We start from the raw sequence: 26,303 nt of genomic DNA, 5'->3' as shown, positions 1-26,303 counted from the left end.
GGGGAGCAGGGCTAGGGGCTGACTCTGGGGCTCCGCGGTGGAGGAAAATCTGAAACAGCAGCTTTTGAGAAAGGCCACTCCCCTGCCATGCAAAGTCCTCTTTATTCATCATCACCATTATTAGAAATGTGCACATCCCAGCAAAACCAGCAGGTCATACATTTACAAAAGCGCCTGCCACGCTGGAGCAAGAGAGTTCTGGGCCTGTTCAACATGAGATTCTAATTCCTGGTACAGGGAAGTGGTTCAGTGAAAGCACAGAATGCCTTCATTGTGTGTGAGCTCGCTGCAGCCCTCCAGAACAGTGTCTTTCATTCTCTGCCTACCCCCAGCAGAGGTGTGGGGAACGAGGCCCAAAGTTCTGGGAAACAGTGTGAGTTAGCACTACCTCAGGAGAGAGGCTAATTGGTTCTGTAGTAGGAACTATGATGATATTGCAACCCCCAGGCCAATGGGCCGTCCACCAAGACAGTGCTGACCGGCACCCTTGGTTCCAAAGCCAGCAGCTGGGCCTGGTCCACACCATCTTGCCCTATGCAGGCTAGGCAGCTTTGTGGGCTGAGGTATGCCGCTCAACCTCTCTAAACCATGAATCCTCATCTGTGAAGTGGCCTGGAGGGGAGAGACTATCACACTTAGCTGTCGTGACCGTCAGCCGTAGTATGGGTCACATCATGAACCACCCTTCATAGGTCTCAATAACTTGTAGTTAGTGTTATTTCCTTCCTGATATCCAACAGAGTCAAAGAACCCATGGCATAAAAATGTTGGTGCTTTAAGTGCCACTTAGGAATTTAGTTCAACTCCTTAAGAACACTGTAAACTCCCAGAGGACATCATACATCAACTAATGGATAAATGTGTAAGCAGCTGATACAGGGTTTGGTGCTTTATAGAGAACATTTTTTGTCTAATTTTTCCTAACTCCAGAATAATTATTATCACTGCTCTTAACTCATGAAGAGAATCCTTGACCTTTAACAGCTTATGAGCTCACAGAAAAGGAGGAGGCCTGCTGGGTTTGAACCTCAAGCTCCACAAGCTCTAATGGTCCCCTGTCTCACTGCCCCACTGCACCCCTCAGGAGGGATCCACACCTTGGCCCCTTGCCTCCAGCAGGCACTCAGGGAAGAGGCTGCCAGTATGCTCTTGGGGCCATAGAGCCCAGAACTGCAGCCAAAAGGCCTGGGCTTACATGAAATGGGACTGTGCTTACTCAGCCATATCCAAAGTTGGGAGGGCAAAACAAAGAACCATTTTCCTTTCAGTAATATCTACAGTAAGGTGGAAAATAAGCCTGCTGAGAAGTGCGCTGCCAGGGCTAGAGAGAGGAGGGACTCTGCCCTGTCCGCACTCAGGGCTGGGGAACCGACGTGCATGTTGTGGGGAGGGGACAAAAGACACAGGGACGATAGGTACAGCGAGCTGACTTACAAGCCAGGAAGAACCACCAAGGAACTTGAGGCCGGGGAACCTGAAGGAGTGGGGTGTGGCGGAGCAGCAAGTTGCCCGCCCGGCCCAAACACCGCTTCCCCCCGCCTGGCCGCACATGAGCCAGTGTAAAGATTCTTTCCCTACAAGTGTTTGCCTCACTGTAGTGTTTATTTAAGGATAAGATGACCCCAATTTCTGCTATATTTAGTACATGAAAATCTACAGGTGCTTGACTGCAGGAACTGCTACAGGTTCTGCTATTAGTTTCCTGAGTAGCCTCCCTTCTTGGTTTCCTTGTATCAGAGCCACATGTGAGGCTGTTTCCTGACTTGCAGAAGCCCTGCCCCCGCTCCCCTCCAGCCCCCAGGTAGTTTAAAATGCCCCTACATTATGCGGCTTCTTAGTAAGGGTTTGGAAGAAGCTGTTTTGACTTCAAGACTAATTGAAAACTTTGTGCCAAACGCAATAGGCACCTAATTTTAACTTGGCTTAATTTTTGTTTGTAACTAATCGCTTGACTTGGTTGCTTTGGCATTCTCATCCCCTTCAGCGGCTCCTATTGGACGGCAGGCTACGTGCCCCTTTGTGCCTCTTCGTTGTGCCACCCTATAAAATACAAGATGAAGACAAACAATAGTGTTGAGTAGCTAAAAGCCTAAGTCTGGAGCCAGACACCCCAGAGCCGTGTGCTGACCCTGCCAGACACCTAACATGTTAGTTTCCTTGTCTCTAAACAATTGTCCATCTGAGAGTTGCTGGGAGGTTAAATGCTGTGGCTTAGCACAAGACCTGGCACTTGCTGAGTATGCCCCAAACTTGTCAGCACCCACAGCGGGGCCCTCCATCGTGATTCACAAAGGGAGAGTTGTCTGAGAAAAGCTGCTGGCTTGTTCAAGGAATTCCTGCCTAAGTGGAAACGGATCTATTACCAGGCAACTCAACACCTCCTTGGCCCTTGAGAAGGGCTGGCATACAATTTTTTACTTGCATGCCGTGTAGGGTTCACAGAGTGCCTTCAGGGTCATAAGAGCAAGAAGAACTGGCTGTGCAGTCAGATCTTTGTGCACAATCCAGTCTCCTAGCTGATGTGCAGCTGTGGACAATTCAGAAGCGCTCTAAGCTCTGGCTTCTTGTCTGTCCAGTGGGAATGTGGCTGCCCAATCTCAGGTTTCTGAAGGCCACATGCACACAATGTGTACTTGGTGAGCCCTCAAGTCCTCATCAAATACAAGAAATTCCATTTCTCACAGCTTTAGTTTCTAACAAACCCCTTGAGCAAAGCCTCCTGCGCTAGCCATGTGGAAGGGATGCATTAAAATTGTCTAGAATAGTCCAGCCGAAGTTGTTGGTATGCTGCTGGTCTCCATGTCTCTCTCCCACACAGTAAGCCTGTGATCCCTTCTTTCCAGATAAGCATCTGAAAAAATGCAGGTGACCCATGCTCCTCATGCCTTTCTCTAATGAAAGCAGCCTGGGAGCTGAGCTGCTTTGGGGAAAACGCCCTGGAGTTGAGGGGACAGATCTGTGCTCCAGTCACTTTCCAGAATAGGCAGACTGGATTGCTCTGAGCTGGGGCAGGGATGGCATGAAACCACGCCTCCCAACATCAGCCGGCTTTTCTGGCAACACAGAAATCTCTTTAAGAGAGGGATGCCAATCAAGAGGCTGAGAGGCATGTGGTCCACCTGCTAGGACAGCACAGTCTCCTAGATAGCATTTGCTCCCAGAAGAACACAGCCCTGCGGTATAGGAGAAAGCATGGGGCCAGAAGGAAAGAAACCAGCACTGTGGCCCAGCTCTGCAGCTGTCACTTGGTGTAGGAAGCCAGTTGATCTCACCAATGCCTCCTTCAGATTTTAGGCAGGGCGTTGGGGGAGTGGGAGTAGGAGACCACTCACCATGGTGCCATTTGACTGCTTTTTACATCACAGTCTTGGTATGATCATTCACTTACCTCTGCCTCTACCTGAAAAAAGGTGTTTGGAGGTAAAGTCACTCACCTGGCAAGTTTGTAGAGTAGTGCCTTCATGTAGAAGTGTCAGGCTGTTTCTCATGGAGTTTATCTGGTAAACCCTCTTGGGTTCTTTTAGTGCTCGTAGCACTTTCCAACCAGTAGTAATCCCAAACCTCAACCAAGTATGTTATCACATACCCAAATGACTCCTTAGACAGTGAAGAAGAAAAAAAACCCACTCATTTAGATGTGCACTTCTGAGATCTTAAAGAAACTGAGTGGCAATCAGGTCCTCAACTAACACTTGGAGGTGACACTGGAGAAGTTCTACTAAACCACCAGAAGGGTGTGTCAGGAGGAGCGGGTGGGTGGGGAGTCAAGAAGAACATGGCCAAATTTGAAGCCTTCAGCCCGAAGCAAATGCTTGTGATCAACAGCGTTACAATGCTTCGGGACGTGACTACTCATTCCAGGGAACTGAGCACCACCACTTCCCACACAAGCTGTTCTGCATGTAAATATTGGTCTGGACAATGCCTGAGACCGATTTCTGGCACCAGAATGAGGCATTACAACACTTCCATGTAAATATCCAGGATTCATCCTCCTCCTTGCTGGTGGCCAGAGTCCAAGTCCTCCAGGGACAAAAACACCAAGTTCAACATCTATGCCAGTCATGTGGGAGGCAGGCAGAAGGGACTGGAACACAGAGGTGCTCATATGTAGGTGTAGAACTAATGCAACCCAGTAAAGGACACTAACAGAAACAGGAGGAAGGGGAAGCCGCAGGACAGGGACTGGGAAGCTGAAGGTGGCAGGAAAGGGGTGACACTGAGTTTTCAGAAAACTGCTGTGCCATGTGGTGGATGCCTAAGAGGCACTGCTCTGAAGCTATCAGCAGGCCAGGAGAGTCCAAGTAGGAAGTAGGAAAGAGAATGGTACGGTAGCCTGGGGCTGTGAAGGACTCCACGAGTCACATCCAGTCTGAGGCCTGTTCTTGTACAGCATGGTCTGCAGAAAGTTTTAATGTTTGGGGAGAGGCATACATTGGCTTAGCAAGATCCCCTGGAGGAATCAAAAAGCACAGGGACAAGTAGCAAGACTCATAAAGTGGCCCAAGCAAGAATTGAAGGCAAAGAGGGCAAAGTAAAGGACCACTGCAGAAGATTTACAGTACAAGGGTAACAGTTACTAATGGGCAATAGTACCAAGGGGCAAACATCAGTTGGGGAAACTGCTCTCCCACTGATTCCTGTTCTTGTGATCCCAAAGGGAGCAACCACCGTGAGCCGTTCCATATGCACACAGTTTGAGCAGGGTGAGCAGGTGGCCAACACAGTCAACTACGAGGCTCATGGGCATGGCTCATGGCCAACACAGTCAACTACGAGGCTCATGAGCTTCCAGAGGAGAAAGGGTGACTGAATCACGCAGAGTGATCTGGACAGATTCTACTCCTTTTAGACTCCAGAAAATGCACTCATCCATAGATTGAAAGGCTTCGAAGAGACAGTGGCAGTCTGATCAAAAGCCAAAGGATGAAGGATTTTACAGGAAATGATATAAATTTCTCAGTGAAGACCATAGAACTTGGGAAACTCAGCCCCAAAGAGAGATCTTGGAAGGTGCAAGAATGAGGGGGACATTTGAGACAGGTAGAAAGTGGATCTAAGAAATCAAGAAAGTAGCTCACCACACACAGTCTACAGCAGTGATGGCAAACTTCTGAGAGCTTTCGGTGATAACAAACAGCCCCCTGAGGCACGCATGCCATAGGTTTGCCACCAAGGGTGTATAGCATCTGTTCACATTCCTTAAACATCTTTTGGCTTCTCAGGTTTTCTTGTTCCCACCTATGTATCTTAAGAGTTGTGAAGAAACTCTGGCAGTAGCTGCCCATAGTATGGCTGGGGTTATTTTGGTTTTCTTATTGAAAGAGATTTGGTGTTGAGAACACTGGATCATACTGGGTGCCAGTGAAGACGTTTCAAGATTTCATCTACAATATATCTTAGCCAGTAAGCTGAGGTCCACAATAAAGCTTAGTTTAAGTTAGCTGGGCGCTCAGAGAAGGGCTTCATGGCCTCCAATGTATCCCACCATCACCACCAGACCACTGCCTTTAAAAACAGGACCCACGGTTGGCGCGGTAATAAATGTTCATCTCCATGCCCCCTGAAACCTAAGACAAGCTCACCACTGAGGAGAAATAAAGCAATAAGCATGACTGACAAAGTTTTTTTAAATTTTTCAATGTACCTTTATTTCACACTCAAAAGCTTTATTTCACCAAGTTCTAACACTGTTGCATTGACAGGTGATCTCATCTGCTTAAGTAAGAAGGTGAGTGACCATTACCAAAGAGGAAACCCACACACCCTGGGTGTGCAAAAAAAAAATAGGCAAATATAGAACAAAAGATCTTCAAGTTTAGTCTACTGAGTGTCTCACTTTTTTCTATATCAATTTGAATATGAGTAGCTGCTTTAGGAAAATTAAATTTTCACCCTGAAAAAAAATCAGTTAGCTTGAGATTTTTAAAAAATGGTCAGATCCACACTAACCACCGCCTCCTCTTCAGTGGATGTCAGCTCACCTTCCTATACCATAAGCACGCATGAGAATTCTCACCAATTCTCAACAGCCCAGGCAGAACTCCAAGCATTATCTTTAGCTTACACTTAAACTATTTTTTAAAAAGTGATAAGTAAACACAATGTAGGCACTGTAACTCACAAAATAGGTCGTTTCTTTCCTTTGCGATCTCCATAAACAATCCAAAAAGTTGCCAGGTCTTTTTAAATACATCTCTTCTAACCATCCCTGTTGGTCCTCTGAGTTTAATTGGTTTAACTGGAATATGTTCTACATCAGTGTGAATCTCTGGTGTCCGCCAGATTTAGGATATGAATTTTAACATTGGAAACTGGAAGTTATTTCAAGGTACAGAATCTACCCAAAGGGACTTCACTAGAGTAGAACCCTATTTAATACCCAGAAGGTAAGGCCCCTGGTGAATATCAGGATTTCTTCTCACAGCTGGTTAACATTAAATCCACTCTCCGGAAGAAGATGTTTGAGCTAAGGCTGTAACAGCTTCCTAAAACAAGGCACCAGTACCAGGCACATCACTAGAAAGGCGTTCTTCTGAAAGTTTGGAAGTTGTTTTTGAGTGACACCATTTCCCACAGCTAAGCAATACTAGTTAAAAACCTAACCTACCATGAAAATGCTATAGGTGGAGCCAAAGGAAAGCAGATTCACGGCTTTAGCAATGTGATTATTAATGCATCACCACGCAACACAGGTTCACACATAGCTCGCTGTGACTCAAATCTTCAGTGTAAATCAAACTGGAGGAAAAACAAAATCAAAAACAAAAACTTGAGTGCCAAACCATGTAGATGCCACTTACCAGGAACCAAGCATCAAGTTCCCTACTCAACCCGCCCCATCTGCCAGGCCCCCCGTGTATAAGCCACGCCACAGGCCATTTGCAGTCATCAGAAACTCTGACTTAAAGGTGCTGGTCACAGAGAGTTTCATTTTGGCATTGAAATTGAGCGAGGAATAGTGTCTTATTGCTAATGTTACACTGAATGTGACACTGAAGTTCAAGGCCAGGAATCTAATGCGTGTTTTCTACCAACAAGAAGGGGAAGGGCATCCTTTTTCATCCTACTGTTGCTCAACCTGACTTGAAGAAACAGGCTGGTCGCAAAGGCATCAGAAAAGAGCTCGAAGTCCTGAAGAAAATTAGGCTGCTTAAATTTAGATTAGAACCTGTACTTGAACTTTAGTGCCCTTTGCCCCTGCCAAGTTTCATGTTACTCAACACACAAAAAAATAAGGAACCACTGGACTCAGTACAAGTTCAGGGTGTCTGGAGCTTGTGTGAGCAGCACAAAAGGCAGCTTTCAGATAGAATTTCCAGACATCTGAAATTCAAGGTTACCTGGCCTATTCTGAGGCTGGCAAAAGGCTCATGGAGCAGGTGAAGACACCACCAGCATAGGGGCTGTGTTTTAAAAGCGCAGCTTTGGTCAGTGCAACTTTTTACCCTGATGCTTGTAGAACACATTGCTATCAGCAAACTGCAAAAATTAGCTGGGCTGACAAGAAAACACTGGGTGAAAAGACTAGCAAGATGGGCACCACACAACAGTACTAAAGAACGGGGAAGCAGGGACTTTCTTGTAATGTCCATGCCTGCCTTCATCCTCATCAAAGGACTCTTTCCAGATTGGAAAAAATATGTAAGCACAAAGAACTCCAAGGACAAACTGGAAATTTAATTTCTTGATTCAGATACTACCTTGCTCCTGTGTCTCATTTGCCTCCAAACCTTCTAAGTCAAACCAATACTGATTTCTGTGACCAAGTGCTTCTGCTGGCTATGGCTTCATCACATTTCAAAGGCTTTAGTTAAACAAATCTGTCATTTTTGTGTAAATTTGTTACTTAACCACAATGGAAGTATTTTAAAGTCATAGATGATCAAATAACTTTGAAGGTTGAGATCCCCTCCAAGATCTCCTCATAGAACCAGCCTTGTCTCAAAGCCAGTCAATTCAAATATAACCAAGGCTCACAGAGAAACAGGAGCTGGTTACACAGAAGAGACTTCTAGTCACCTAACACGGCACAATACGGGAACAAGCTAAACCTTGGGTTTCAATCATATCTTGTTTAAGAGGACCAAGATAGCACATTCCAGAAGAAACCTGAAAATATATCTTTACGAAAAGGTCAACCACACATTTCCTACTAGGCATTTCCATATTAAGATAATGTCAATGCTTAAAATGAACAGAAAGCAATCACTCAGGGCTTTGGATTTTTATGGCCACAGGAGAAAATAAAAGAGCATGGATGTGATTAAAAACCAAACTGGCTGGCAATACTGTTTTCCCCCAATACCCTAAAGTAATGCTTTCTAAAAAGAGCCCACAGAAAGTTTCAAAACAAAATCCCTTATCTAAATCTACTGGGAAAAGCAACAGTAGCCTAGACCTCTCCCACTAAGTTTGCTTTAGACTAGAGATTAACACTGTTTTCCTTCTAAAGTGCAGAATATAAACAAATATTGTCAACTCTACCAAATAAGGAAGATCATTCTTCATTCACTCAATTCTTTCCCAAATACACTGGAAAGACCTCAAAGCACCTCGGTGGCTGCAATGCACACAAGGCCAGACTGAATGCTAAACCCCTATCTTCACAGGGCACAAGGACAGGTGGTTAAATTCTAAGCCAATTCCACAGGTCACTCAGTTCTACTGAAATTCCTGAATCCATGGGCTGTCATAAATACCTGGAGAAAGAAATCACTATTTTAAAAAGCAAAAAGAAAGCAAACCAAAAAAAAAAAAAAAATGGCCAAAGTACTCCAGAAAGACAGCTTGTCATATATGGAATGTGACCAAAATGGGTTTCCAATTAAAACATGGGAAGCCCCTCATGTCAGTTTCAACAATGAACACAGACACAGTCTTAGGAAGAGCAACACAAAAGTCATTCATGAGAGAGTTAATGGGGGAAAGATGTCATTCAATAAGAATTCTTTAAGAACAAAAAAAGAACATTCATGTTTCCTATTTACAATCACCACCCCCCACCACCTCCACCACAATTCTACATTAACTTTATGTTCCACATTTTATTTTGTTTTCAAGTTACATTTCAAGAAAAAGATCATTTTTTTTTCTTAGCAATATCTCATAATTTCTCAAGATAGCACAGCTTCTAAACCATAAACCACTTCCAACCAGATTGCCAGTCTCCAGCTATTGGCTTTGGTTTATTTATGAAAGAAATTCTCAGCTCTGCTGACAGGGACTAGACACAAGCAATTTAGTCCCATGAACAAAAATTAAGTCACAAGAGTACCCTCATGTTTGTTATTTTCTGCCTGACTAAAACCGACCCAAGAAGAGAAACTTTCAGTACAACTTCCAGGTAACTGCTAAAAACCAGACTGTGGCCCCACACAGCCTACTCTAGGCTCAGGTGAGAAAAAAAAGAGGCTTAAAACTTGTTGTCTGGTGCCCGAGTTCTCCCAATCTTGATTATTCCACAGAGCTCAAAGCCCAGGGCACTAATATTTGGGATGTGACATGTTAGTGTCTATCTTGGAAAGATGTGGGTAGATCACACTTCCTATAGCATTTTCCGAAGTGGCACTGTAAGACGGGTCCTTTTAGGGTTGGCTCACGGTGTACTGCAGACCCATTCCAATGGGTACACACACACAAATCAGAATCAGAGCTGAGTTCTCCTTTAAAAGCCAAACACCTACACCTAGAAGGAGGCTCCCCTACCTGAGAGCCCATGCCCTACTGGGTTCCCACTGCGGAAACCCTCAGGTCTCAAGGTTAGTTACAGGGCAGCCAGGTAGGGTACGGTTGGCTGTAGGTAACTGGAGGGTGGGCAACGTAGTAATTATTGAAGTTGCCATCGCTGACGTAAGGAGCTGGCTGGTAGTAACAGGTGACATTGGTGGCATTAGGGATGATGTTCTGGTCTGCCAGCACACGCAAGGCCAGGAGGGAGATGAGGTTTAGGGTCTGCCTGCGTTCGTGCCCCATGAGGCACACGGTGCTCTCATTCACTACCCTGCGCAGGATCATGAGGTAGTCATACTTGCTTCTCTCTTCCTCAGCAAAGTGGTTTTGAAGGTAGGTCTCCAACTTCCTTTGCTGGTCAAGGATGTCTGGGAAGTCGATGAAAAATCGGGAGCACATATATCGCTCCAGAGTTTTGATCTCCTCCTGATCTGTGGGCCTGAAATCTCGCACAAGGAGGTTACTGTACTTAAGAAGGCCCCCACCTCGGATTTCTTCAGGGTTCTTGGTGGCAATCAGTCTGTTCTGCAGATGGTCAAAGGCTTCCTCAAAGTCTCCATAGACACTCTCCCCAATCACTGTGGGGTGGGAATCCTCAGAGATAGGGTTGGTGGAGCAGTCATAGAAAAAAAGCAGAGAGTCCAGGATAATTTGGAAAGAGTCCACGCTAAACTCAAACTGACGCCGAATGGAGTCGACAAACTTGAGCTCCACGTTCCTCCCATTTTTGTTGGAGAGGGAAATCAGGCTCCAGCGGTCTGTGTCTGTGCAGACCTTCACCAGCTTCTGCACGTACGCCTCCTTCAGAGTGACCGGGCTGATTTTGAGCTTGTTCACACCCTCTGGCAGGAAGTTCAGGAGGGAACACAGAACCACATCTCTTACCAGCTGAAATTCTGCCTCTGTTGGAAGAGCCACGTGAAAGATCAGGTCCAGGTCTTTGCAACCCAAGCCATTGTCTTTGACCAAAACGTGGCCAGCAGCGGAGCCATTCAGCCGGATGTCCTGCACTTTGATGCCTGCCTCCTCCAGCTGGCTGCGGACAGTCTGCACGATGTCCTTCAGGGTTATCTCCAAGGTTGGGAAGTTGCCTCGTCCGTGAATGGGGACAACCTCGGTGAGGACCTCATGTAGCCGGCTAACCTGATCCCAGTTGAGCACGCTGAAGGACACACAGTCCTGGGTACTGCTGCTCTCCTCTGCCATGGTGAGGATATTCTGGCCAGGGAAACTGCAAGTGAGGGGTGAAAAAGAGAGTTAGGATTCACTTCAATATGGCAAAGTAGCTTACAGAGCTTGAAGGAAATGCTCACTCATCCCTGAACATTTTCCTGTGAAGTAGCCATTACAGTACCTGCAACTTGGTGTTGCTGTGAAGATTAAGTTAAAAATGTAAAAGCACAGAGTAAGGACAAATGCTCAAATTTCATTCTGTATTAATTTGCATAATGTCATAACTTTGTTTCGTGTGGGTTTTGGTTCTGCTCTTGTTTTGCTTGTCTGGTCGGTGGTGGGTGAGAGATCAGACCAGTATTCCTTCCTTGGTGTGAAGGAATACAGACAACCTTACTAAACCAAGTAACCTAAACACACTATTAATCAATAAAGAGCCTGTTAAAAAAAAAAAAAAGAGAAAAAAAGTAAAATACAGAGCTTGTATGTTTTGCCCATTTGCTATTTTCTTTAGACTTATCAATTACCTCCCCTGCTTTTGGCTCTCTAACTACATTTTGAACTCATACCTAGGCAACACCCACACCAAGCACACACACACACACTCCCTTCCCTAAAGATAGACAAATTCTGAACTGTGTGCTACAACCTCACCAAGCCTTGGGAGTCTGACCATTTCTACCAAAACAAAGCACACTGTATATTCACTTAGCAAGACTCCCTAAGCCCCTTTACCTATAAGCACACGTGTCTTATAACAAATACTCTGTCATTCAGGACAGAAACATGGAGCCCTATGCAGGACAAAGTTTCTGGTCAACCAAAGGTTAGCTCAGCTGTGGAGTGGAACGAACCCTCCAGCAAGGATGCCCTATGCAGGACCTGGCAACTTCCTTGGGGTAGTGTAATGTTTCAACTATATTTTGAAAAAGAGCTCTATAAAGGCACTTGAGGAAAATAAACTTAGCACTGAGCCCTAGGAGAAAAGCACTGCTTCTCATGCTTCACCTGCCATAACTGTAAAGTATCTAAAGTAATTTTCAACTATGTTATACTTTCCAAAAAATGAAAGGCAATAGATCTCTGCAAATCCTATTATAAAAATTCTAATATATAAGAACATATAGTAGTATATTGGAAAGCTAAAATACCTGTGGACCCAGGTAAGTCTAATGTTGGATAGACAGACGAAAAAGCTGGAAATAACAGGTCACAGTGCTTTCCTCAGATTTCATTCTGACCAGTTTCCCCACCACTGTGCTTTTTGACTTGCTGTACACAGACAAAATCCACCCTGATGCAGTTTCATTGTTTGAAAGCTGCTGCTTTTGAATGCACATCAGCATGCATTCTCTTGGGGTTCCAACATGGATTTCTGGCCTTGCCCCAGTGCCAGAGATTCCACATGGAATCAGGACACTGCTGGCCACACAGAAATGAGCTTTCTAGTAGCTCCCCTTCGTGAAGGGGGATAAGAACATAAGACGCCAGTCCAAGCTGTGTGTGGTATATAACAGCTCTACTTTAGGAAGTAAATGGAACATGAGCAGAAGTTCAGTTCCTTGATTGGGGTGAACAGGAAGGCCACAGCAGAGTTCACTTACTGGTACGGAGCAAAAGTCAACAGAAAGGCAATGTGAGTTTTTGGTTGGGGCTGAGGAAACTAAAGCAGCATGCAGCTGAAGTGACAAGTGACAGTGCCCCCGCCAAGCCTCCTTTCAAGCCAGATCAGGGTACCCCTACCTTACGATCTAAATTAAGGGATTAAGAACCTGCTCAGATGGCAATGGGGTGCTTGATGCCATGATCACAGCACATTCAAAGAAGACCCATCTATGAATGAGTGTTCCTCTGCTTGCTACAAAAAAAAAAAAATGCTTGTCAGTGAGAAGATAAAAGTTGACCCTCTAGTCTTATCTGACACCGTTAAAAGTCCTATGCTATGTCAGCCTCCAAGACACTCCTAAATTACAGATACCAGGCAAAGTTTATGATGGCATACTTCGTGTTTGCTGTGGCTACCTGCTGGTTTCAAACAAGATTTGAGACACTACAGTTCTCTTTTTTCTATGCTTTCTGCACCTTCAGTAATTCCTTGCGGCTCCTCTTCTAAAGAACATATGGTACCCTCCTGTCTCATGTAATTTGGTGTTTACAGGAAGGTATGGCCCTAGCCTTGTTTTGAGACACAGCTAGACTATATGTGACTTGGTGACATGGATTCCTATCCAGTATGTTGGTGGACCTACAAAAATACGACCTGATTTATGCTGCTGAATGCCTGTTGTGCTTTCAAGACTAACATATACGCTACAAGAATAAGAAGTCACACAGGGACAGAAAAGTTACCTTGCTATCAGTGCATGGGATACAAGTAACACTTTTAAGAAAATCTCTGAGAAGAACTTTAGTATTGCTGCAGAGGAAAATAACAAGGAATGACTTTTGATATATGACTTTTACAAAAAGAGATGTTTTTAAAAGGCCACACAGGGTTAAAGTCAGGACTACTGTGTGAGATCAACCTAAGACAAAAGACCTTGAAGACAGGAGACAATCTGGAGGCTACGGCTCTTTCCTTCAGGGGTTAAAAATAAAAGTATGAGAATTTTCATATACCTTAAAATCTGCAAACTTGTAGTAGATTGAAAATTAGAACCTGTTTTAGCCTGAGAATGTATAAGGTTCAAATGGGAAAAGGGGCAAGAATAGCAAGAATAAGCTATGAGAAATAGGGATTATGTGCATTAATCTACAAGATATCACAAACAGCATGTTATTGACATAAAAAAGACAAACTGTTGGGACAGAACTTTTAAATTTAGAAATAAAATCAAATACATAAGGAGAATTAGTACATAATAAATGAAGTACTCCAAAAGGGTAAAGAAAACATAGACATCTGGATGCTTAATCTAGACTTTAAAAAGAAAAAACTAAAGGTAGCTTCCTATCATGGTGAACTAAGATCAAAGTGGTTGAATCAAAGTCTTAAGTATAAAAGTATGAAACTCTAAAAGTACTAGAAAAAAAACATAGACTTTATACATGCATACACAGAGTAAACAACACTTTTTAAATCACAGAAAAACCTAAAAGCCCAAAAACTGATAATTGACTATATAAAATAAAAGCGGCTATCTGATAAAAAAATACTTTAGAAAAGTTAGAAGAAAAAACTAGGAAAATATTTGTAACATTAGGTAACCATTTCCTTAATAAATAAGGAGCTCCTACAAACCAGAGACACCAAAACCCAACAGACAAGGGGCAAAGAATATGAACAGTAGCAGAGATGTAACAGTCAACCTTATTAATGGGGGGAGGCAAATGCAAACCTCAACACGTCATTTTCACCTACAGTATTGGCAAAGATCAGTCTGATGTGCGGGAAAGCAGGTGCCTCTCGTACTCTGCTCATGGGTGCTCACTAAAGAACAGTGTGAGACTCTTCAACTTCAAATGGACATGCTCTTTGAAGCAGCAATTCTATTTCAAGGTTCATCTTCTGGGTATACTTGCAGGTATAGAGAAATATTTATGGAAGAAGTACTTATAAACCTCATCAGCAGAAGATGGTTACATGATGCATGTCTATAATAGTATATAAAATGCACAGCTGTTCAACAAAACAGTGGCTGCTCTATCTGCATGAATGCGAGATACTCATCAAACTTAGAAAAGCACGTACAGAACTGTGTGTGTAAATGTTTATCCTTATAAAAGCAGGTAAAATCCCTGGAAAGGTACACTATAAGTAATTCAGCCTGTATCAAATACTAACTCCAGTTTGAGGGACAGGAGAAAAAGAAAACATGTTGTAATCTTAGAATGTGGAACTCACCCATGCATTAGTTGTTGAGAAAAAAAAATTAAAATTTCATGTTCCAAACTCTAAAATCTTTCCCATATGAGCCTTCTTCTCATCAGCTAACTTATTCAAATGCTTCAGTTCCCTTCCCCACCCCTACCCTCATCCCCACATGCCAAAAATCAAATACACTTGGAAGCCTTCCTTCCAAGCCTTAACTCAGGATCTCTGCAGGGTGGCAGGGAAGGAAAGACTGTTTTCCTCCTATGTACCTTTTGGTCAAGTTTCTACTTATATATATATTTTTTTAAAAGATAACCATTATTTATCTTTTTTAAAAACCAAAACTCTCAAAATAATGGTTAAACCATTTCATCTACTAGCTCTACTCTATGTTTGCTACCAAACAATGTTCTCTACACTTTACACAATACTATTTCTTACTTCAAACATATTACAGCCACCCTCATGACAACAGTTGCAATAACTTTAGCAAATACAATAATCACTTTTTCAGGAATCCATGATGCCTGTGGATGGCATCTTTTACACCAACTTCTCACATGTATACGAATAAAGGACTTAACTTTTGGAGAAAAATAGTCTCTATAAAAGCACAGCAAGAGACATGGACAAATACCAAGTTCATGGTGTAATTTTTAATTCTCTCGATTTTCCAAAATTTACATATGGAGAAGGTGAGTCAATTGAAGGTTCAAATTTAGGCTAGGTCTGTATTAATTTTTGGCTTATCAGAGAAGTCTAAGTCATTTGTGCCTGTTTAAAATGTCTTCAGTTTGTCTCTCATCCAAATTGTTTTGAATACTACACATACATTTTCAAGTTATTTAGACAAACATAGTATTATGAGAAACAAATCCAAGATGTAGTCCTTCATGCTCAGATAATATACCAGGGCAACTTAGTTTGACAGTTTTAGTGTCAATTAACTGCTTTAAATCAACACTGATTTAATCCCTATATAAAATAATTACATGAAACACACATTCCCAACTCATGAATGGCCCTGACTAAAGGTAAATTCTAGTCACTAACAAAATAGTGACTGGAAAACAAACTATTGAAGTCTAGTAAATTCAAACTAGTGCCTGAGGAGCAGATTCATAGTAGTTTTACATAACAGAAAGTGGCAAAGATAGGCACCACATTTGTCATTGCTTTAACATTTCCCACTGCTCATGACAGAGCTTGGTGAGACCTAAAATATTGTTTGGTGCTTTAATAGGAAAAAAGAGAAAGCTTTTTCTAGTCCTGCAGCGTATCTTCTGTAGATCCCTGGACAGCAAATTAACTCCAGCAACAATGTTTCTAGAAGCAATGAAAGCACAAGGGGACTCAGGCGAGTGTGTGGGAAAGGTAGATGCACGAGTTGGTGCTGAGAGTACTGAAGGCCTGATGACAACTGCATGATATCTCAGAAATGTGTGTGTCCCTAGTAAGCCTTGTCCATCTCAGTGTATAAGCCTTCCATGAACAATGGACGACACCTGGACACAGACTGGTGCAGCAAAGGGACATGTGCATGTGAGACACAGATACCTGCTGGCCCTGGCTCCTGGCCAAGAGAAGACCCATACACCTGTGTCCCTACGTATCTCCCACAAATCTCTTCTCCCCGCTTTCACAAGAGAAAACACTTACAGTAAAAGGAGACTACGTTGTTGCACATAAAAACTTAAGAGGATTGAAGCAACAGTGTAAGTGATGGTCATACACTTAACCATATCCTACAGGCTCTTCCCTTAGTGTGTAGAGTGGGTGAGAACCACCGCTCCTGGCCAGCTTCCTGGCCACGTCACATCAGTTCTTATTTAGCCCTCACTCCCAATCTTGAGAAATATACAACTGTCTCTTTTTCATAAATTAATATAGTTCAGAAAAAAATAAATGAGTTGAGCCCAACTCCTCACTCTTGGAACTGGGACCCTCTCCGCCAAGCCAAGGTGCTATGGTGGATGGGGCATGAGGGGAAACCGACCATGAACACACACCATGAACCCACATGTGCACCGGACAACCAGTTCTTGCTGCTACTAAAGCAATCTTTTATCAAAAGACTTGACTGATGCTAACCAGAACACGGTGCCTACCTGTGTCAGCGGCACCTTCCCTTTCCACTGCCTCTTGCCCCACCCAACAGCAAAACTTGAGTCCATCACCTTTTACTTCCTGCTTTTGAGCAGACTGTAGTGAAGCAAAAGATACCAACATGGTTTAGAGGTGCCCCTCAGAGACACCCCAGAGAAGACAACTTCTTGGCCACAGTGTGTGGAACATCCCAAAGGACATCAGTTGCTTCAGAACATAAGCATCTTCTGGGCCTGCCCACATACTCTGGCAGGATTAACTCCCCTACTTCTTGGTCAGGTTCTGACAAAGAACCTTTCAAGGTGCTTTGTATAGCAGTAGCCACAGCCATGTCCAGGGGACACTAAATGTGCCGGGATGTTTAGCTTGCTTGATAACATCCAAACAGGCAGCAAGATAGTGCTGTGAGGGCTCTATATGGATCAGTCTATTCAATTCCTCCAAAAGCCCTTAAAAGGACCTACCATTCTTCCCCCATTACAGATGAGGAAATGGGGAAGAGAGAGGAGATGCAAATTGGAACTGTCTAAGACACACTGCTGGTAAGTGCCAGAAATGTTATGTGAGAGGCTTTCTGGGTTGTAGTAGTAGAAAAGGAATGAAAGTATGAAGATCTGTAAGTAAAGTGATAGGAAAGAAGTTCAGGTAGAAGGGCTAAGGCTACCTAACCAGGGTAAGGCCCAGTGGCAGGTGCTGAAGGCAGAGAAGAAGTGTTTGGAACTGAAGGATCTAACAGCTGTCAGAATAGACAGCTTGTTCCCCCACAGTCATTATGAATTTGGGGGTGTACCTAGCCTGGCAGGAAGGGCCAGAGTGGAAACTAAATAGAGACATTGTCTACTTTCCTCATTGCTGGGACAAAGTACCTGACACCCCAAGTTGAAGGAGGAAAGGTTTATTTCAGCTCACAATGTAAAGAGATTTCAGTCCATAGTTGGCTGGCTCCAAGACAGGGTACCATGGCACAGAGGCATCACAGAGGAGAAACAGTCCATGGCAGGGCAGGCAGAAGGCAGCAAGCAGCAACAACAAGCCTATCTTTCATCTTTCCCTTTACATTCTGTCCAAGCTATAAGTCTACTGGTAGGTGCCACCAATCTCCAGGAAGAGGCTCCCTATTATCCATACCCAGAAATATGCTAAACTAATTTCTTTATCATACACCCTTAATCCATAGTCACACCCAAGATCCAGCTGCCTCTGAAAAGCCCCGCTTGTGAGAGGATGAGGCTTTGCAGGGACATCTATATACACATCATAACACACATGCCAATATTAATGCTGATACTTCAGAAGAATGATGGCTACACTGAGGGCCTAAGATCCTCACTTTTGAGGGAGCTCTGGGACCCTGGTAGGTAACAGGAAAGCAAGTATAGGACAGAGACATCCTGGAGTGGAAGGAGCTGGGTCAGTGAGCCTGTTTGACAGCTAGTGAGAGGAAAAGAAAAATGTCACAATAGGAAGATTTTTAGAAATGGGCTGAATGAAGGAACAGTACTGGTATTCCCTGTGGTGGCTGGGTCAGGAGGGCTGAGCTTGGGGTACAGGGATAGAACGGGGCACTCCCAACAGCAAGGAGGGCAACCTTGTTACAACCGAGAACCCTATAGCTCAAGGAGTTACAGAAAGGAGGGGTTTTGTTTTGTTTTGTTTTGTTTTGTTTTTTGCATTACTAGAAATTGTACCCAGCCAGGGCCATCACACTGGGCTACATCTGCAGCCTTTTTAAACAAAATTTTTTTTTTCCTTTGTAGTCCTGAGACACAGTCTTGCTAAGATCCTAAATTGTCAGGCTTGCTTTGAACTTGCTATCCTCCTGCCTCAGCCTCACAGGGTGCTGGTATTACAGATGTACACCATCATGCCCATCTAGGAGATTACTTTTTAAGAAGTTACTATGACCCCAAGAGATAGCCCAGAAAGGAGAGTGGGAGAAAACTGAAAACAGTAATAGCCTAGAATGCACAAACCTACAAATGCAAAACTGAAGACTGGACACCTGTCCCTTTCCCCACCTCCACACAATCAGAGCCTTACAGTTCTTCCATCTGAGAGCACAGCCAAGCACCTGAACGGCCATGGGCATCGAACACACTGCTTCATATATACGATAGCAGATACACGGGCAGAAAGGAGAAAAACCAGGGTCGATGTGGATCTGACCTTCTAAAGAGAAATCCTCCCCTAGTCCTTGAATTCTTGGGTCTGAAGGCCAGAGGTTATCTATGGTCAGGGACAACCTGGGGAAGCTGCTGTCTGGCAACACCCAGCCCCTCAAAGGACCTGACCCCACCACAGGGGAGGAAGGTCACATTCTGAATGCCCCCCTACTGCTCCCAAACACATTTAAAAATTACAGATAACACAGGCACTTACATATAACTTTGTTCTTCCAATACTGGGGATCCAATCCAAGGCCTTCTTCACTAACGACATTTCCAAGCCCTTTTAAAACTTTGGGTCTTGCTAAATTGCCCCAGGTGGGCTACAACTTTCAGTCCTCCTGCCTCAGCCTCCCCAAGTGCTTGGATTGCAGGCATGTACCACCGTTCCCAGCTATGTGTGTTTAACATGATGAGTACGTGTTTCTCATGTGTTTGTATGAGCAGATGGCCCAAGGCAACAGAACCAGATAAAATAATGCTTAATTTAGGTTTTTTGTATGTGGTGCTGGGGATCAAACCCAGGGTGTCATGCATGCTAGCCAAGCACTGCACCCAAAGCCCAGCTTTATTTTTTTAAGAAGACAATAAAATATATTCTACATTAGCTTTTGCCCAAGAAATTATTTTCTACCAAATACCCAGGACCCATTTCACCTACGCTCAAAGAAATAACTGCCCTGCGCCACAAAATTACCCCCCGGGGTAATTCAGGGACACAATGAGCCTCACCAGGTGGCCTTTTCTCACTCTCAGCTGGAGGACATTCAGCCGTAGACCTCAGTCTATCTTTGCGGGGTTACCAGCAGCTTTCCAACCACTTCGCACGGGTGTTAACTAGAGTCAAAAATTTGGTTTGATTCTCACGGCAGAGTTCTGGACTGAAATCAGGGTGGGTGGGGGAGCAAAACCGGGTGCTGCCTTGCCATGTACCCAGCTGCTGGCGTCTAGGGGCCTTCCCAAAGTCTCACTTCTCGCTGATGCCAACACACAGCCTCAAAGGTTATTTATCAGTGACTGGGCTCTGTACACAGCCACCACCCGAAGATGACTCCAAACAGGAAGTGCTTTCCCACCTTTCCAAATAGGATGCCTGCCCGAGTGTGGGTGGAGAGATAACACTGCGAGAACTAGTGCTGAGGCTGCAAAACGGCACAAAACGGAATCAAAACACTGCCATTCAGCTAGGGTGTCTCTGTGGCGCAAATACTGAAATGCATATCCTCAAGTCATTGCATTGTAAATATTAATAAAGTCAGAACACATATATTTAGATGGGAGCTAGGCAAAAAAGTCCATGATTCTTCCCTCAAGGTGCCAGCCTTACACAAAATGAAGTAGAAATAATATCTGTTGTTACTTGGTATTCCCTGCCCCCAACATTTCCAAGTCAAAAGATTTTACTAGTCTGAACTCATTTAAAGAGCTGTCCAAACACAGCTGGTCTTTTTGTTTTAGAGATGGACTAGACGGAGAAATATAGGGCATTCCTAGAGAGGAGAGTGTTTACTATAAGGATGCCTATGTCAGCATCCAGGTTTAGGAGCACACAACCTGAAGGTTTTATCAAAGGTTATTTCCACACCTTAATTCACCATCTAATATAACACTCTAGCTTAGAACTTTGAACAGCTGTCAGCTGCCCAAAACAAAGACTTCAGTCAGCTAAAAGTAGCTAAAAGTCACCAGTCACAAGCTACATCCCTGTGCCTTATCAGGAAAGGGACAAGCAAGCTTAATTCCTCAAATGCAGCACTTATCACAGTTAAGACACTTACACACACCCCATTCACGAATCCATGTGAACTGCCCCTAATTTCAGTGCAGAAGCTAATTAGGCACACAGTCCCTTTGGATATTTGCTTTGCATGAGGGGTTTTCATGTAGTAGGTACCTGAGCTCCAGGTGCCGAGCATGACAGAAGCCTGAGTGACTCATCTCTCTGACATTAAATAATTGGAAGTAACATAAATGTGGGTGAGTGGGATTAACGTGAAGGAGCAAGATCAAAGGTGGTACCTATTTCTGCACTAACTTTGTGTTAGGTGGCCAAGTCACCTTTTGTACCTTACATGTGTGGAGCTACACAAGCTGTGAATATAACTTGCTAGTATGGTTATCATTAAATTAGTCTTCAATGAATAGTATATTGTTACCAGACACTTCATAAACATTCCTCTTGTATGTTGATACATTTTAATTGTTGGTAAGTTTTAATTTTAACAAATTGAATCCTGGTTCCCTACCAGTCTCAAATTTTATCCATAGTTCATTGACATTCTATTGCCTTATAGTTATTCTCTAAGAAATTGTAAAAAAATAAGCACTGGACTCGGAATCAAATGTCCTGTGTTTTGGTGTCAAGTTTGATTCACCAGGTAAAGGATCATTGGCAAGTCAGGTGCAATAACTGAACTTTTTTTTCATTCTTTCAAGTATCTGAGTTCCTACTATGTTCTGAGCACTGTCTTAGGAGATTATGACACAACTAAAAGCAAGAGACAAAGGTCTTATATTGTGGTTCATATTCTTCTTCCCTAACTTTGGATTAACTCTTGTTTCCCATGAATGTAAAATCAACTTTGAGAGTGAAACATTTAAGCAGATGGCACAAAACAGGAGCCCCAAGCCATGTGTTAACCACTTGAAATGTGACAGGTCCAGACAAAAGTATGCTCTGAGCGCAAAATACACACTGGAATTCACAGAGCATGAGAAAAGAATGTATACTACCTTCTTTATACTTTTTATATTGACTATACACTGAAATGATAATAATTGACATGGTAGGTTAAACAGACCTATTATTTACATTATTTGTCTTTATTCTTTAATGTGACTACTAGAAAGTCAGTTTATGTCTCACATTTCTATCAAACAGCATGAACTAGTTTGTTGTGTTTATTACAGAGAAGGAACTGAAACATAAAGAAGTCTCTGCCAGGCCTAGAATTCGGGTCTCCCCACAATTTAAAAGGCAAGAGGAGGTGAACATAAAGACTACAGAGGGCCAGACTGCAGGATTCAGCAGTGTGCTGCTAGTTCCTAACTGAGCAACCCTGGGCAAACACCTGGACACACAGCAGGTACCCATTTAGTATCTGATTCATCTCTGCTCTGGCTCCTACTCTTTCTGCTGCAGTCCCCATATAATTATTCCAAGCAAAATACAGAGCTGCGTAAGACCACCCAACATCCAAGTCCTAGTGTTTGTCTCTCACCACGATAGAGGGCAGGATCCACAGAATACGTCTGGGGTGAGGGACATGCAGCCAGGCATGGTGGAAGATTACCTCTACTCGCATCTTGTAAGGGCTAAGCAAGGTGAGAGAAGCTAGTAGCAACAGAAGCTAATGACGGTACACTGGTTTGAGATTCATGGATAATTTTCTTCAGCAAATGTTTTTACAGGAGGCAGAATATGGAACAGATATGGAATTTTGTGCTCATCCAATAGAAGATAAAATTTTCAAAACTAGAAAATAATGTGCAGAAAGGACTGTAAAGTACTAAAGAGACAAGGTGTGGGATAAGGGGGCCCTCAGATGGGAAGTCATCAGTCAGAAGTCTGTGCAAACGGCCCAAAGCTGGATTAAAATAAAGTTCAGCAAAGAAACAGCCACTCACTTGTTCAATTATCTGCACATGTATTCCACAAGGTAAAGCAGGAGAGTTGGAATACACACGCTACGGGGGTCAGGAGCAGCCAGAAAGAGGCAGTCCTGATGAGGCTGGGGGTACCTAGGGGATAGGAAGTCCCCAGGAACTGTTAGACTGATACTAGAGGTACCTGGTTTCATAGAATTGCCAGAAATGAGGAGACTGGTGTTGCTCTCATGGAGCGCCTGTCGACAGGCCCCTAAACAACCAGGTCAGCGATGACAGTGGGAAACAAAAAATAAAAACGAAAGAATCAGCAGAACCAGCAACTGAGTGAACACGGAGACAGCGCGGCTGAGCGAGCCCTGCGAGGCTGGTGTGGGGAAAGCGGGAAGGGTGGGAAGGGCATAAAGGAGCCGGTCTGGAACTCAGACTTGGAGTTTCAGCTGTTGGTCAATTAGCAGTCACTGCCCCTCAGCTCCAGATCTGTACTCCAGTCTAGGCTGGCCGCTTTTGATCCCAAAAGTTCAAATGCATGGGCCCACCAGGACAGCACCCACTTTAGGCATGCCTCCTTCACAAGGGAGGGCAGTCAACCACCCACAGAACACACATCCGTGTAACAGTGGCGTCTTCTGCGTGCAAGGCCATGCTCCAGGTAAGCATGCGGGCTCCACGCTGAACACCAGTCCTGCTTTCCTGGTACCCACATGCCAGGGAAGTAGGAGAAAACTGAGTTCTCTGAGTGCATGTTAAGGCTTGCCCAGGTCCACTCACACACCATTCCCTTGGCCTCCAGCACCTGGCATGAATCACTGCCTACAAAGCACTGGACTCCTTACTGAATCACTGTTACCTGAGAAAGAATATGCTACACAGTTTAGTAACCAAGACTCTCACATGCTCTGAGATTAAAAAACATTCTACATGGAGGGAGAATTGCTTAACGTCAGCAATTATTTCTTCATATTGGCTTTTTCCTGTTGTTCCAAGGTGTTCTATGAACAGTTCTACAATGAGCCACGGGGGGCAGATGTACAAAAACTATAAATATAAAACAATTCATAAAGTTTCCATACATAGGTGGGTAATGTAAAGATGCTTCCTCTGAAACACTTAAATTCCAAATATAAGCTTCCTTACAATGCATGTTGTAAAAGGGTAAAAAAGAGAAGCTTCAGGAGAAGCTTCAGGGCTTGGAAACATCCTACAAGACTGGATTTATTGGAGTGCCTAAATAGACTTAATTCTTAAAATATGGAACTGTCTTTAAATATGGGGTACGATACAATTCATGCTAACTTAACGTACTATGGTTAAAATAACAATATGGCAGAAGGCATTTTTCTATACTGCCCTGTTTATATCAATGATAATGAGAAAAAAGCAAAAGACTTTATCTAATCAGAATAATATCTTAATCTAAGTAACACCTCAGACTCTGCCTTGCTCCCTCTATCCCCAGACACAAACACACAGTAACAGAGGCAGCTCAAAGGCAGTTAGAGGAACCAAGAAACCCAACCACACAAGTTTAACTTAGGCAGCTATTCTTGAACTTGTGCGATTTCTCTCATACAGCAAAAATGGTTTTGAAAGATTAATTTAGAGCTCTCAGTTTGCCTTTCTTTGGGGGCTAATTCCACCGAATTAACATAGCAAAGAGGAAGGGTGGAGACAAGGTACTACTTTTTGGAGCCGTAATAAATAAAGTTCTCAATTTTGTATCAAATATGTCCAGTTAATGGGCTTGGAAGAACAAAGGTACTATAGTTTACTTTTAAGTTATCTGTATTGCTGAGCTATTCCTTAGACTTTCAGAAGTAGGAGGAATTCTCTGTCGCTGATGGGCAGATGTACCTAACCGGCCCTGGCCTTGAACACTAGGGGATGTAGGGTAAGTATGGGTGATCCAGCGGGGGGAGGGAGACGAAGTCAGGACGTGCTCTTGGCGGCTACTCATATCCAAAGTATACTGAAGACACTAAGTAAGGAGAGTCCCTGGTGTTGGACTGTCACAATCATCCTGAAAAACAAGCCAAGAGAAAATTCTTTCCATCAGATTTACACAAATCTAACTTCGGGATATAAGACAGTTATTACACGGAAAAACATAAAGAGTGTGGCTGTTGATTCTACGTGCATACATTAAAGTTACTTATGAAATTAGGAATTTTTGTTTTTGTAACAATGAGAGGTTTCTTAGCAGGAAAAACAACCACTTTAAAGAAACTTTCATGTTAGGTGATAACCCCCCTTCAACTGCCTAAATGCTTATATCCAATACTGTACCAAAAGCATCTTTCTAAAAACTCCTTACTGAGAATCCATGTACTCTAAAGCTAAAAAACATATCTTAAAATACAAAGTTTCAGCTATGTGAAGTAAACTAAGCTTGACTCCAGGGATACTATCTTCTACTTTCATAAACGAGAATGTTAAAAGACAGAACCCCTGCTTGGTGCAGCTCAGAGGGCTTCCCTGAAAAGAACAGTCAGCACCCTTTAGTTCACGGCCCACCCTCTTCAACTGCAGGGTCTAACGTGGCAGCTTTCAGTCCTCAATAACACCTCTGGTGAGTTAAGGCATAGTGCAGTTCTTGGTAAGCTCCAGCCAACCTCTCAGCAGCCTGGCTTGCTTCCTGGCTCACAGCCCTGCCAACTTACTCACGTTTAAAGCTTGTTATAGCCAACAATGGCCACCCTTACCCAACTCCTAGGGCTGCTGGGGCAGGCAGGAATCCACTTTAGGAAGATTCAATAACGTTATTTCCCGGGTTCGTTCAGTCTCCTAACTCACCTACCAAATATCCGGAATAGTAAGCGGTCACAATACAATGACTGATACATAGTCTTTAGTAAAAGGCGGAAGATTTGTACGATCTGAACAGAAACCAGAGTGTTACATACATAGTCTTTAGGAAAGCTTACTGTAAGTGTGTAAGTACTTCGCTGTATGTTATACATGTTACTCTTCCGTTTTAAAAAATTCAAAAGGAACAGGTCCCCCCTTGGGGAACCGGTCAAAGCCCTGAGCAAGCCTTCCCTCAGGGGGATGGCTGCGGGCTGACCATCCCGCGCTGGCGGTCCTGCTGCAGGAGTCTGGTCCGGGGCAGCTGGCCAGGCATTTCCCCCAGGAGCCCGCCCTGACTCCCAGGGAGCGACGTCCGGTTTCCTTGCCAGCCCGCCACGTCCTGTGCTTAGGTGTGCGGGCTGCGGACCCGTGCGCTTCAGGCTCCCGGTCCCGCGGCTCCCCTCCCAGCCTGCTACTTGCGCTTCGAAGTTTGTGCGAATCGAGTCAACGAACTGCGACACCTCCTGGGGCAGCCGCGCCTCTTAAGCCACCAGCGGCCCAGCTATCCGAGTCCACTGACTCGTCCTGGCTTTTAGCCTACGCGGTAAGCAAGTTTCAATCGCCAAAGGGGAGGAACCAGGTTTCGCAGACACCGCATTCTCGAAAGTTTCCGAGAGGCGCGAGGCGCACAAGCCACTCCCTTGGATCGCTTGCAGCTCACGGGGTGCACCAGAGACAGCGTGAGTCCAAGGACAGCTGCGGAAGGGTCTCCGACCCTCCCTCGAAACCCAGGTCCTGAGCAGCGCCCCGGCCCTCCCCCGCCGGACGCGCGCCCCAGACCGCCTGGTTGCCAGCCGCGGTTCGAACTCCCTGCGCGCCGGCGAAGGTGTGCGCGCCGCGGGGGCGCAGGGGCGACCGAG

The 26,303-nt window shown here is 44.2% G+C and overlaps 1 protein-coding gene across 2 annotated transcripts in view; it reads right to left on the bottom strand.

Annotated features, from left to right (window-relative positions):
• Positions 1-5,624: 5,624 nt before the first annotated feature.
• Fam46c (family with sequence similarity 46, member C) overlaps positions 5,625-26,303 on the bottom strand; it is a 21,321-nt gene continuing 642 nt past the window's right edge. The window contains exons 1-2 of one of the 2 annotated variants that reach the window (XM_005389059.2): positions 24,369-24,582; positions 5,625-10,963 (exon numbers count right to left, since the gene is read on the bottom strand). In XM_005389059.2, coding sequence (XP_005389116.1) covers positions 9,763-10,938 — 1,176 coding nt within the window. In that variant the 5' untranslated portion in view covers positions 10,939-10,963; positions 24,369-24,582 and the 3' untranslated portion in view covers positions 5,625-9,762. Of the gene's footprint in view, positions 10,964-24,368; positions 24,583-26,303 lie in introns of those variants that run through there. The other variant, XM_005389058.2, reaches the window with a different exon arrangement.

Source organism: Chinchilla lanigera, unplaced genomic scaffold (assembly GCF_000276665.1).
Source record: "Chinchilla lanigera isolate Chin_1 unplaced genomic scaffold, ChiLan1.0 scaffold00034, whole genome shotgun sequence".
NCBI lineage: Eukaryota > Metazoa > Chordata > Mammalia > Rodentia > Chinchillidae > Chinchilla > Chinchilla lanigera.
The sequence above is the reverse complement of the archived record's forward strand: the minus strand, read 5'-3'. Positions and strand labels throughout refer to the sequence as shown.